This window comes from Ictalurus punctatus, chromosome 15 (assembly GCF_001660625.3).
Source record: "Ictalurus punctatus breed USDA103 chromosome 15, Coco_2.0, whole genome shotgun sequence".
Taxonomy (NCBI): Eukaryota; Metazoa; Chordata; class Actinopteri; order Siluriformes; family Ictaluridae; genus Ictalurus; species Ictalurus punctatus.
The window spans coordinates 14,899,804-14,912,903 of record NC_030430.2 but is presented as its reverse complement, the minus strand read 5'-3'; the positions used below and the strand labels follow the sequence as shown (position 1 = coordinate 14,912,903).

Genomic DNA, 13,100 nt, shown 5'->3' with positions numbered 1-13,100 from the left:
GGATAAAAGCGTCTGCTAAATGAATAGATGTAAATGTGATCAATTAATTGAAAAAATAATCGGCCCACTAATCGATTATGAAAATAATCATTAGTTGCAGCCTTAGTTATCTGTAAGGCATCTGTAAGATCCACTATCGGTCAATCTCTATAATTGTTGATATGGTTCAAGTTTTCTGTCAAAGCTAGGAGTCTCCAGTGTCTGGGATTTGTCACAGAGGTAAAGCTGTAAGTTTCAGGTTTCTAATGTGGGATCACACTGGGCTTTGTGGTTTCTTGAGAACATGACATCTGCGTTTTTTTTTCTTCTTCTTCTTATTTATTTCAAGAAAGGCTGGTGAGGAAATGACCATTTATAGCTGTTCTGACATAACTGAAAATAGGAACTAATTAATATTGTAGAACAGCCGCAAAACAAAACATAACTAAGAACAATATACAGTATGACGTTTCTTTAATTAATACAAATAAAATTGTAATTGTTGGCAAGTTTCTGTGGTATAAGAGGAATAAAAACACTTTGGGACCAGCTTTTATTAGAAAATAATCAATCTCAGGATAGTAAAAGTAACTCCACCTCACATCAGGCCACATTTTACAAAGCACCATGACTGTTACAACCACAACCACGCCTCCTTCCATAAATGTTACATAAATGTCTCCTAACAGAAACATCACCGCTTCAGCGATTATACATTTTACTTTATTATACATGTTTTTAAAATCCATTTATTATTAGTTCTAGATTATGTGGAGCATCCACTCTATAAGTCCCAGTGTATGAGCTGTTACTATAGAAACAATAATATTAGAACAGGCAGGTTAATATTAAATTGTTCACGTTACAGCTGGAATTACTGTCTCAACCGTGCTGTTATACAAAAATAATGCACATCTTCTGACCAACCAGATTCAACAATTCGACTGCAGTACGGTATAATTATGAATAAACATTTCGGTGTCGCCAGTAAAGGTTCTTTCTGTATGTCTAGGACTCCAGTCAGATCTCATATTTACATCAGTTTCGGTGAGTCCGTCACAGGTTTACAGAATTAAGTGTGGGTGTGAATCGGGTGAAATGTATCCGCTGAGCTGCTAAACCACGTCCAGGGACACGTATGGCCACATTCCATTTTCTATGTGAAACTTAATGTGTCCCTGACAACCAGAGTGAGTTAAACAGCTTTAGTAAAAGCAAGAGCTTTGAGGTGTGCCAGGAGAAAGCCTTTGCAAGACTACAGTTTCTCAATGAGCATATTGGCAAAGACCAGGCCTTTTGGAATAATGTGCTCTGGACAGACCAATCAAAGATCGTGTTGTTTGGCCACAGTAACAGCAGACATGTTTGGCACAGACCAAAGACAGATTTTCAGGAGAAGCACCTCATACCAACTGTGAAGCACGGTGGTGGAAATGTTATGGTTTCGGGTTGCTTTGCTGCCTCAGGGACTGGACAGACTGCATTCATTGCTTCAACTATGAATTCTGCATCATATCAAAGAGTGCTTGAAGTTAATGTGAGGCCATCTGTCTGAAAGTTGAACTGAAAGTGGACCTTTTAACATTATAATGATCCTAAGCACACTAGCAAATCCACCAAGGAATAGCTCAAAAAGGAGAAATGGAGAGTTATGGAATGGTCTAATCAAAGCCTGGATTTAAATCCCATTGAAATGATGTCTGGGGATTTGAAATGGGCAGTACATGCAATAATAACCTCAAACATCTTGCAAGAGAAAGAATATTGCATGGAACAGTGGTCAAAAATTCTAGCAGGCCTGGTGGACAATTATGCAAAAACATCTACAAGAAGTTATTTCTGCTAAAGGGGGCAATACTAGTTTCTGAGGCCAAGGGTGTACTTCCTTTTTCCACAGAAGAATATCACATCTATTGATATTTCTGTTGAATAAATGATTGAAACAGCTAATTTTCCTGTGGTTTAATTCAAGTGTATCAGCTTCATTTTAATAGGCACTGTTTCAAACATGATCAAATGTTTGCTTGTTCAAACATGTCAAAAAAGACAACAATATCCCAGCTTGAAGTGGTCTTTTTTTGAGTGAAATTTGAGTAGAGTTTAGTGTTCATTTTGTCAGCTTTTTACATTTTTATTTTATTTTATTAGTCTTAGTCCTGTGTCAAATATCCTCGATAGGTTTTTAGTCGTATGTAGTCGATCTTAATCCTGTTGGTTTTTTTTTTTGTTGGTTTGTTTTTGTTTTAAAGTCACGTTTTAGTTGATTGGGCATTTTAGTCTCATCTCGGTCAAAGAAAACCTTAAGTATTTTAGTTTAGTTTTAGTCACTGAAAACTGTAGACATTATTAGCCATAAGATTATTATTGATTTAACATTTCAGTCAGTCTAGTCTGTTCAGCCAAAACAAACGTTAGCTTGAAAGCTACTCTGCACTGTGCTTGCTTAGTCCTGATATGCGACGCACAGGAAAGGAAACTGACGCTCATGTCATCCAATGAATGTTTGGATTGTAATTCAGAAAAAAAAGGCTATAATATTTCTCATGTTTTTTGTTGACAAAAGTAGAGAGAGATTACAGTGAAGTTGTTTTTTAACTACATTTTAGTTTTGTCTTTTTTTTGTCGGCCACATCTTAGTCGTGAAAAAAAATGTCATCGACGAACATGTTTCATTGTTTTTGTTAACATAATTAATACTAGTGAGAGGTAAGAAAAAAAGGGGAAAAAAGAATCCACATTAAAACTATGCTTACAAAGTCCAGTAAATGTTTAAGCCTTGATTTAAGCAGAAACCTAAAGGACAATTGTATTCCGCATATTTCATCATCAGACATCATGATCCAGTCTTCTTCGGTTTCTTGTATTTCTGTGATCGAGGGACATACAGACCTGTGTTTTCATTTTTTCTCTCTCTCTCTGACATTACACCAGCACAGACACACAGGATCTGAGGTGAAAGGCAGGGCTGGGGGGATGACATCAGTCTGCATGACTACAGCATGAGGTGTAATCAGGGTTACATGCTCCAAATATTTTTGCTGTATTTGGCATGTACCTGATCTCATTGTTAGGCAATAGGGAGACAAAAGCACATGAAGTGCACCAAGCCTTCAAAACACCTGGGTTATGATGGACTCGTTAGGAGAAAGGGCTGAACAGAAAATGTCACTGCAATATGTGCACAGATGGGCTCTTACTCTGAGGAATGAATTCAACGTGCTTTTTTTATTATTATTATTATTATTATTATTCATTTTATTTTTTTTATACAGACGTGCTCAGTTGAAGCTCAGTCAGTGAACATGCTCCACTTTGTTTGCTGTGTTCTTTGGAAACATGTTAAGGCATTAACCTGAAATCCCCTCTTGGTATTTTGCATAAAACTGGTTGCTATAGAATTCTGCTCTAAAAGCCAGTTGTTAGGGCTGTAACCCTGTGTAAAGAGGCGTGTGCCCTCTGTTGGTCACATTTTTGTTTAAAATTTTTTTTTAAGCACGCACACAAGCTTGGTTAGAGGAAGGGGCGTGTCAGAAGGAGGTCTGTGATGGGCAGGTCCTTAAAGGAGTCGTGTGATTGGCTGTAGGAGCCACAGCACGATTGGGTGGCAGTGTGTATTCTTGTGGGTTTATACTGCTGCTGGAATTTTCTGGAAGAAACATAACATTTGTGAAAATTTCTGGAATTTTCCATCACTGTGGCTTCAGGTGTGATCAGCACTTGCTGGTGAAAATGATGTTCCGGATGAATGGATTTTGCCGGGATTGTGTCAGTCTTTCTTTTTCTGTGAGTGAGTGAGATTTTTCTCTCTGTCTTTTTTTAAACAGGAGCGTTTTGCAGAGATCTTCGGGAAAGACGCAGCAGCGGAGAGCAGAAGGTCACAGGAAAGCTTCAAGAAGTGGCTGCTGGCAGGGATGACGTTGTTCACAGGGGTGGTGTTGGGCTCCTTCATCGCTCAGAAGCGCCTGTAAAGATTAACGAAGGCGCAGCATCTGGCCTCCACCCAGTATACACCTCAGTCATACATGAAGGAACTTTTACCCAATTAAAAGTTTTTTTTGTTGTTGTTTTGTTTTTTGTATTTGTTTTTGTTTTCTTTGCCAAGAATTGTCATGTTTACACCCTCCTCCTCTCGCGGTGCACTGTGGACTGTGTTAGTGACCCAAGCACAACTGTAAACTTGGTGTACACAGTCCCAACCTGGTGAAAGGCGACTTGCTACTTGGCCCAAAACAGTGATGTTGCTCAATAGCATAAGAGACATAGCTTAAGTGACCTCTTCTTTTTTTTTTTTTTTTTTTTCTTTTTTTTTTTTTCTTCTCTTTTTTCTTTTTTAAAGAATTGTCAAAGACTTTCCAAATGGATCACTTATTTCTGTTTGTTCTTTGTAAATCCATTTACTGCTTTAGTCTTTTAAAATATACACGATTATTTTATCTTCAAAGAGTACTCCGAGAAGCAATGATACAGATCTCGCTTGAGAACTGAGTTTATAAGTGAAGCACCTGCTCCCAGGTTCTGGATGGAGGCTCAGCTCATGTTTTGGATCGTTCAGAGGCTTCGATAAAGGATTAGCAGACACGTTCAAAACCTTGCACTACAGTTCAAGTCCTTTCTGAGTCTACTGTGCGAGTTTGTCGCATAACGTGGCCTCTTTAACCAGGAAGGGGCAATGTGTGGGGGGGGGGGGATTAATGCTTAGCAACTTTAGTCATCTTTGCAAGTCAATTCTGTAGCAATTCTGTAGTTTAGTATAATTTATGTCAGGAAAAATGCTCCAGAAACGTGTGATTGCTATGTACGGGATTAACGCTGAGGTTCCGAAAGCTCTGGTGAATCTTTTCATTTTTCTAAATGACTCTCTGAGTTAATATATGAGAGCGTGCTCTGATAAAAGAGCAACCAAGTTAAATTTCAAGCATTTCTTTTTTTTTTTTTTTTAATGTTTCATTATTAAACCTAAATTGGTTAAAATTGTAGTAACTTTCTTTACACCATTGGGAGTATTGTAATGAGAGCTAGAGCTGGCCCTGTCCTCTCTGTTATTGTTGCACCGCTGCATCATAAACGCATAACATGTAATAGACGAAGCTTAGATTAAAACACATCTCGACAAGTGTCCACTGTGTCTTGTGTGGTTTTGGTGGTGGTTTGTTCTATTTGGCTTTAAAAATTGAGAAACCCATCAGAGCAGGTTGTAGATGAGATGCTTAGTTAAGTCTAGATTGCTTTAGTTCTAATTAACTTATCAACCAGTGATTAGTAGTAATTCTCGAAATGCTGTTTTGCTGTGACTGTTAGTGAGTGGGTGGGTGCTTCTATTGTTAGTGTACGTCCTTGTTTATTTACCGTGAGCATCATTTTATTTTGCTATTTAAAAATGAATGTTGCACACCATTTTTCAAGCATTTTCCCCAGACGTGCTTGAAAACCTAACGGCTCGAGCGTTTGTTGTGTGCGAGGGTGCTCATAAAGGGGTCGAAAGTATGTATGGAAAGAGAAATGTGCCACTGCAATCAATCTCAATGAAATTTGCAATTATGCCTTTGTTTGAATTATTTGGAATTTTTGTTTTTACATCAAATTGAAATTGTTTTCCATGGCATGAGTGTGTGTGTGTGTGTGTGTGTGTGTGTGTGTGTGTGTTCAAGGTTTCAGGTTCAGTTTTAATAATAACCAGATGTAGAAAAGTTAAAAAAAAAAAAAAAAAAAACGTGGGGAAACAATCTATTCCCAGTGCAACTGTTCAGATTCAGATTTTTGAATTTGAAATTGTTTGTACCACCATTGCGCTTAGTGTTTCCAAGCTATGCTCTGGATCCACCGTGATCTTGACCAATGTAAAGTGAGTGAGTGAATGAATGCACCCGATTAATATAAAATTGAATTTGAAACCTTGCACACACGTAAGCAAACTACAAAATGTCACTTAATAATTCAAACGAAGGCACACAAATTCAGATTGCATTTCTCATTCCATAGGTAAGGACCATTTTCAAGGAGATGCACTGGGAATGTAAAGTGTCTGGATTAACCAATCAGGGGGCTCAAAATTCCTCCTGCAACACCTGGGAATGAAAATTCCCATTCAGTTCCACGTCAACGGCTACATCCATCCGAGACCGCATTAAGTAGTCGGTCAACATACTACAGTCATGCATATGTGGTGTATTATGTGCCGTAGCCACTGCGGAGACAAACCTCTGGATTGTTAAAACGATTGCTATGGGACACTTTTTTTTATTTTTTAGAATTATAAATTGTCTTGTCATTTGGTTGAATGAAACGGCCTTTGAGCCCAACAGACCCTCTCCCCCCGATATCTCATTCTCATCTACCATCTCTATGTCTTTACTGCTGTGTTTAATTGTGAGTTAGTCGCTTTTGCTGTCCTGGCGGCTGAGGCTGCTCGTCACTCAGTGAGGCCACCTGCTGCTCTGCACCTTACACTGACCAAAAGCAAACACACTTCGCAACAAAATGCATTTTATTCAAAGAGTCGGAAAGAGTTAATGGTGTTCGGCGAGCGGGTTCATTTTGTCATCTGAGAAGAATTCAGGAAAGCTTTCAAGGAGCACGAGATAACATCTCTCGGGCCGAATCCCAGAGAGCCTCCTACTTTCTATATAGGTTCGCTGTATAGGGTGTGAAATGAATGAATGCTGTTTTCATACCTGATCTAGTGAACTACAAGCTCACTGGGGAAAAGTTGACTAGCTAAAATAGAAATCCACTAGTCTGCAAATCCAGTCATATACAAATACCTAGTTTGTTTGTTGGTTTTTTTTGGGTTTTTTTTGCATATCTAAATAAATGAATAGGATTAATGTATATCATGTTATCAAACTTTCAGACAAGAATAACATAACTAAGAGGTACATTTTACTGCAAACCCAGCTGAACAATGCCAAGCTACATGCTGAGAAGATCAAGAGATCTGGGATCTTCAACTGCCTAAAAAAAAAAATGTATATTACAGCTGCTCTATAGACACTGATATAACAATGCATTCCATACAAAGAAAATTCGCTGCTTGCATGCTGTGTGTACGTGTGTGTTTACCAGATGAGAAAGGCTGAGTGTTCTGTGGCACTCATGTATAAGAACAGCTTGGCAGAGTGAAATGACCTTGGCAGGACACTATGTAAACTAGGTAACTTAAATTACATTTAGAGTAGCATATTAGCATAGCTAAAATATTTAAAGCCTTTTGGATGTCTTGAAAATATTTATAACACATAGTGTTCTTTCCTATGGCCTTAAACTCCATTATTTCTTTGAGGTGTTTTGTTACTCACTGTGTTTGTACTTAATCAAGTTCACATGAAAATAAGTAAAAAAGAAACTATTTTTTTAAAAGGCGTTTGGTTTATTTAAAAAAAACACCACCACCCAAATTGAATGTTTTATGTCTTAGGAGTTTTTTTAAATGTCTGATATCATCAAAAGTCAATAAAGAGAAATCAGAAAGGATCAGATCTGTGCTTGTGGTCATTCCGCGCGTGTGTGTGTGTGTGTATGTACATACAGGGGTGTCTTTCTGGCTAAGGGGGGGGGGGGGGATGGGATGATTCAATCTGGTTGAACAGTATCAAGGCTGATTGGAACAGGATTGTTCTGAAATGAATGCATATTAGGAGGAGACCAAAAGAGACTCAATTTATTCCATACTAAATGGTTTATTGCACACCCTCAGTTACTGACAGGAAAACAGGCTTGCGCCATCATTTCCACTTAAAGAATTAATCAGGTTTTTTTTTTTTTTTTTTTTTTTTTTTAAATTGCTTCATTGTGATTAGTCTTTTCATGGATGGTTGGTGACAGACACCATACTTTTAACAGGTGAGGCTGTTCCAACTACCAGCTCTGAATTTATTTCCACTGGCCCTTCTCATAGTCCCACTTAGCGGAGAAGCCCTGCACTGGATTCACTCGCATGTCCAACATCCTCTTCACCTGCTTAGCCTCCCACTCTTCATCAAACGTATGAGGAGGATGAGGATACACTGGAGAAGGGGGAAGGGTATTTAAAAAAGAAAAAACAAAACAAAAAAAAACCAGCATTAGCTCATTACTCAGTTTTACAGTGATCTAGAAAGCACTCATTTTCTGTAGCTTATCCTAAAGTGTCGCAGGGAGCCGGGAGCCTATCCCGGCACAAGGTGGGGGACACCCTAGAAGAGACGCCATCCCATCACCATGCATGCGATTGTGCCCTTTCATTCACACACTACGGACAATTTAAAGATGATGATCAGCCTACAAGGCATGTCTTTGGACTGGGGGGAAACCGGAGTACCCAGAGGAAACCCCCCAAAACATGGGGAAAACATGCAAACTACATGCACGCAGGGCGGAAGTGGGATTTGAACCCCCAAATCCAGAGCTGCAAGACAAATGTGCTATACATCATATTTAAAATTACTTATAAATTTCTTTCAGACTACCTATAGCAATACAACATTAATTCTGTTCTATACTAAAGCATATTGACAAGCATTCAAGGGAGCAAACACACCCAAAACATACAATAATTAATAATAATTTATATTATGTACTTGAAATGCAGACATGATTGGTCCTCCTTACCATAGATGCGCTGCCAGAGCACCACCAGGCCAGTCAAACCAATGAAGAAGAAGAGTCCCCCTAGCACAGTCTTCCACTCACTGGAAGGTTTCTTCATCTCTGCATACGTGTCTTTAAACATAATCCTGTACACTGAGACAGAACAAAAACTGGCTGATGATTGCATGACGTCAAGCCAGGTCATTTGTACAGTTACACTGGGTACAATGGGCATTGAAATGCTTGTGACGAGGCCCAGAAGTACAGGGTTAAATGTAATCCTGTACACTGAGACACAGACCAAGAAGTGGCTGATGACAGACAAATGGGAATCAAACCACACAGAAAATGGAGAGGGGGGGGGGAAAAGCCTCTTACCTTATATTACACTATTTATTTATTTATTTATTTATTTATTTAGTCCAATATGCTGTGAATAACAGACATTATAATAAGGATAAAATACAAACAGGCAAGTTTCTCCTCGTTTGAAAGGATGTTCCACGGTCCTTTCTCCTTCTGTTTCAGAGTCTTCTCAGTTGCAGTAAGGCTATCATTGTAAGGTCTGTCTGGTAGTGGGATATCCCGACGATCCCAGTACATGGGTAGAGACATGTCAGCCTGCTGTGACACTGGAGTCAAAATGGAGGAAACCATGAGCATTGCAACAGCACAAGAGAACATCATGCAACAGCCTAATGCCTTAAAAGTTGCCTTTACTGCACCCCAAGACAACAGTGTCCCCTACTGGATACATAACTAGCACTAGCCAATTTATAGCAACATATACACAGCTTGATCAGTACAGCTGGAACAAAGCATACAGTATGATATAACTGTTACCATGGCTACACATCCTGGCAGTAGTGGTTCCGAGAGCTGCCACTGCCCTTCTGGACAGCAGCGTCCCCAGTCGTCCTGCAGTCAGGCACAGCATCTGAGACACAAGAAGGATCAATTCACGGACATGAACACAATTCATCTCATACCATCTTCAGAAGGATTTCCTTAATCCTTGTGTTCTGGGTCAGATTCACCCAAATGTGAAATCATCTTTAGTCTGGCTACCTAATCATTTACAGATCACAGAATATGTTTTAGGTTATAAGAAGTGGAAAAGATCAACATCAGCTTGTCCTGTATGACGTCACAGTATGACATCATTGCAAGACACCATGTTAGTACAAAAAACAAACAAACAAAAAAAAACCTAGGCCTACTTAATGTCCGAGTTGGACGATGTTCAGTGTTAATCACTTTTTAAACAGCATGGGTTATTTTAAGGACAGCAAACTGTGTGATTAGGATAAGTAAAGAAAGAAAAGAGGAGTAAAAGTGTGTAGTCACACAGACGTCCGCGCCACAAGACGCCACTAAAATGGGCGAATCTGGCATTAGTTCAAGTGCAAGCTGTGCACAAGAGTAAACAAGCTCGCTCTTACTACAGTACCCAAGACAACACGTCGAAAATATACGGACAAATAAATAAAAAAAAGTTACTTTCATAGTGTAATAGACGATATGCATCTGAGTGCAGATGCATTGTCCAAAATACTTTTCCCTCCTCGTGGTATTAAGGAAAGAGCATGCAACTCAATGTTCTACACTAAAACTAGTGCGTTACTTTCTAGAAATTGCCACACAAAAAAACAAACAAAAAAAGAGACTGTAATACTTGTTTGTATCCTCCACCGTCCCTACTGCAATTACAACATGGCCTTTATCCAGCACCGACAATAATCATCATCATGATGCGTTATTTTAATAAGCAAGCTGCACTACTTTTCATTTTCCTTCATGCCTTTTTCCTAACAAACCAAGGCGGCCTTCATCCAAATTAAATATGCGCCACGACTTCGCATTAAACCCGTGCTTACATTTCGCAAACATCCTTTTTGGAGGAAATCTGAACGAATGTACTCACGGATAGAGGTGAAAAATAGACCACGGAGGTGGGAATGAACCACAAATGGCGAATTTAACAAAAAGTTACTGTTGCCTCCAAATCCTCCTAGAATGCAAAAGCCTAGCCCCTAAATCATTGCGGACTGGGTTGCCAGATTGAAAACACAATCTCGGTCTTGTTGTAAATGCAACAAGTTTTATACAGGCCTACATAGTATACAGGCCTGATAGAAACACTGGAGGGGGACAGATTTGTATTCGACTAAGAGTCGAATTAATCCATTTAATCCCAAATATAAAAAAAGAGTGTACATAAATTTACCCGTCGAGAGACACAAACCCTGTGCCGTTTTTCCTCCACACCAAAATAGCTTATATTCACTGAGATCCTAACTTTTAAAGCAACTTTCTTTCCTTTTCTGAGGCAACCATATACGCTTTAATTGCTAAACTGCTCTGGTCACGTGATTAATTACATAGGCTACTCCTTATGAAAAAGGTTTATATCTTTTTATTCAAAACAACCTAATTTAATGTATAGGCGTACTTCCTTTCTCTCTCTCTCTCTCTCTTAATATCTTAATTTCGGTAAGACTAAAGCATTTAAATAGGGTATTTTACGAGCTTAGCTGGTTATAGGGCTAAATAAAAAGTTTAAATGAACCGAAGAGTCAAAACGGCTCCGATTTAATCTGTTCTTCTGAGAAGCTCAGGGGTGAAGTTTCGGAGAAGTGAGGACGTGTACGATATCTAAATTGGCAGACGAAGAAATGCAGAAAAACACCAAGAGAAATTCAGTAGTAACGGAGACGCAGAGTCGGAACCTTGTGAAGATTAAGGATTTAGCTGAGAGGTGTGATTAAAATATCCGAATTAGGTGTGCAAAAGCTCGTTATGGCAACAAAGCTCGCTCGGGGTCATTTAAGGTTCCTGTTGTAAACAGACGCTTCTTCTGCCAGTGTTTTAAACCAGTGCTGCCTTAGTTATGAATTACAAGTTACTCAAGGAACATATACATCTGCTAGATATAACTAGTTCTCAACCCTGGTTCCTGGAGAAGCCCTTGTCCTACACATCAGGTGTTTTCCCCCCTGTTCCCAGTCCCATCACATCCACTTCAACTAATCAGTTAATCAGAACTTGTACACTAGGGAAATATTTTAGATGCTTTAGGCAACGAACTACATGGCAAACGTACATTGTAAAACGTAGACAATTCAGGCCAACTTGAAACAGGTTCTTCGGTTGTTCCTCTTGGGGGATCATTAAAGGTTTTATGTAGAACGCTACACCTACAACAGCGTGTATCCTCGTCAGAAAGAGTTGCCAGGCTGAGAACCCTCGACAGGTTCTCGGTATTAAGAAGAAAGTCATTTGGAATTTGTACCACACACCCAGTTAATGCATATGAGACGCTATATAAAGTATCTTGATTAGGGACGCCTCTTAATCGAATCTAAGTAGCTACAAGTATAATTATCAAAAGAAGTTACCTGACATATGTTTTCCCAGAACACGCGATAATAATAATAATAATAATAATAATAATAAATCTCCATTTGTATCAAATAATAGCTGCTAAGTGTTGATTTTAATCTCTCTGACACACCTGAATCAACTAACCAGGTAATTAACAGCCGTTTCTGAGGAGGAGTGGGTGTGTTAACGTGGAGGAAACACTGAAAAGGATCAGGGGGTTCTCCAGGACCAGGGCACACAACACAACACACGTGTCCTACAGCAGCAAATGACAAAGACGACTCAGTTAAACAAAACCTGTGGCTCAAGTGTAATTATAGCTATTGGATAACGAAAATTGGAGTCCTAAGTTTAGACACAAACATAACAGAGACAGGAAAAAACACCTCCCATTATTTTCCCTTTGTCCCAGACCTATGGTCTTGGTCATGCCTTCAGAGAAATTAATCCCAATTCTGACAGTATGAACTGTTTCAAGAACGTGATAGAAATAGACTTCAGCACAGAGCGGAAGTAGCTAAGTTGCTAGCCGTCAAGCCGCGGTCATTCCTATGTTCCCCAAGTTCAATGTTCTACTAACACACATTACGTAAACATTTTCCAAAGGTTTTATGTAGTCAGGACTAATTTTCCCAGCACCCTATTAACTTTATTACCTTTTAACTTTAAACACCAAATACACATTTAAATGAATAACAACCCACATTAGTTTAAAATCGATCCTTCATCCACACTTGAAATTTACGAACTTGGAAAATGAACTAGGTTGCAGATGCTGAACCCTCATTCATTTGTGCTGCTCTAAAATAGCTTTTAGTCTACATTCATACAGTTCAATTCCACGCATGAACAACAGTGAAATGTTTTCTGAACTGAAGAAGTACCAGACTGTAGCCTATAAAACACAGTAAACGGTCAATAAAGGAACAAAATGTTAAGTATGAACATGTCTCAGCTCTCACTTATGCTGAATTCAGTCAAATTACCAAGTGTTCATTATGTGCCATGGGGAACATATGACCCTGGGAGCATAGATACACTCCCGTCTTGAAATACGATTAGCGGTTTGTACGTGAATACAAAACAAACACTAAGTTTCCAAATTAAACTCTTTTTTTCCCCCATTGAAATTACAGTTTTTACACAGTTTAGCAGAAGTTTTCTTCTGTTGC

General features: G+C 38.9%; 2 protein-coding genes across 9 annotated transcripts in view; one reads left to right on the top strand and one right to left on the bottom strand.

Moving 5' to 3' along the window:
• The window catches only part of bcl2l1 (BCL2 like 1), a 31,998-nt gene extending 26,903 nt beyond the window's left edge, over positions 1–5,095 (top strand). For all 3 annotated transcript variants that reach the window (XM_053686520.1, XM_017486998.3, XM_017486999.2), the window contains exon 3: positions 3,804–5,095. In XM_053686520.1, the coding sequence (XP_053542495.1) occupies positions 3,804–3,947 (144 nt within the window). In that variant the 3' untranslated portion in view covers positions 3,948–5,095. The remainder of the gene's footprint in view (positions 1–3,803) is intronic.
• Positions 5,096–5,842: 747 nt separating this feature from the next.
• LOC108275904 (cytochrome c oxidase subunit 4 isoform 2, mitochondrial) lies at positions 5,843–12,023 on the bottom strand. 6 transcript variants are annotated; one of them, XM_017487000.2, is made up of 5 exons: positions 11,943–12,023; positions 9,388–9,481; positions 9,015–9,176; positions 8,566–8,697; positions 5,843–7,982 (listed from the first exon to the last, which is right to left on the bottom strand). In XM_017487000.2, the coding sequence occupies exons 1-5, from the start codon at positions 12,006–12,008 to the stop codon at positions 7,849–7,851; spliced, it is 588 nt and encodes a 195-aa protein (XP_017342489.1). In that variant the 5' UTR covers positions 12,009–12,023; the 3' UTR covers positions 5,843–7,848. The 6 variants fall into 6 exon arrangements, with proteins under 6 accessions (XP_017342489.1, XP_017342494.1, XP_017342490.1 ...); XM_017487005.3 differs by lacking the exon at positions 11,943–12,023 and adding an exon at positions 11,648–11,796; XM_017487001.2 differs by lacking the exon at positions 11,943–12,023 and adding an exon at positions 11,493–11,540.
• Positions 12,024–13,100: the final 1,077 nt, after the last annotated feature.

Coding starts and splice junctions, on each gene's coding strand:
- LOC108275904 (XM_017487000.2), bottom strand. CDS start 12,008: ATGGAGATTTATTATTATTATTATTATTATTATTATTATCGCGTGTTC. Junction 9,177..9,387: donor TGCCAGGATGTGTAGCCATG/GTAACAGTTATA, acceptor TTTTGACTCCAG/TGTCACAGCAGGCTGACATG. Junction 8,698..9,014: donor AAACGAGGAGAAACTTGCCT/GTTTGTATTTTA, acceptor GTTCTGTCTCAG/TGTACAGGATTATGTTTAAA.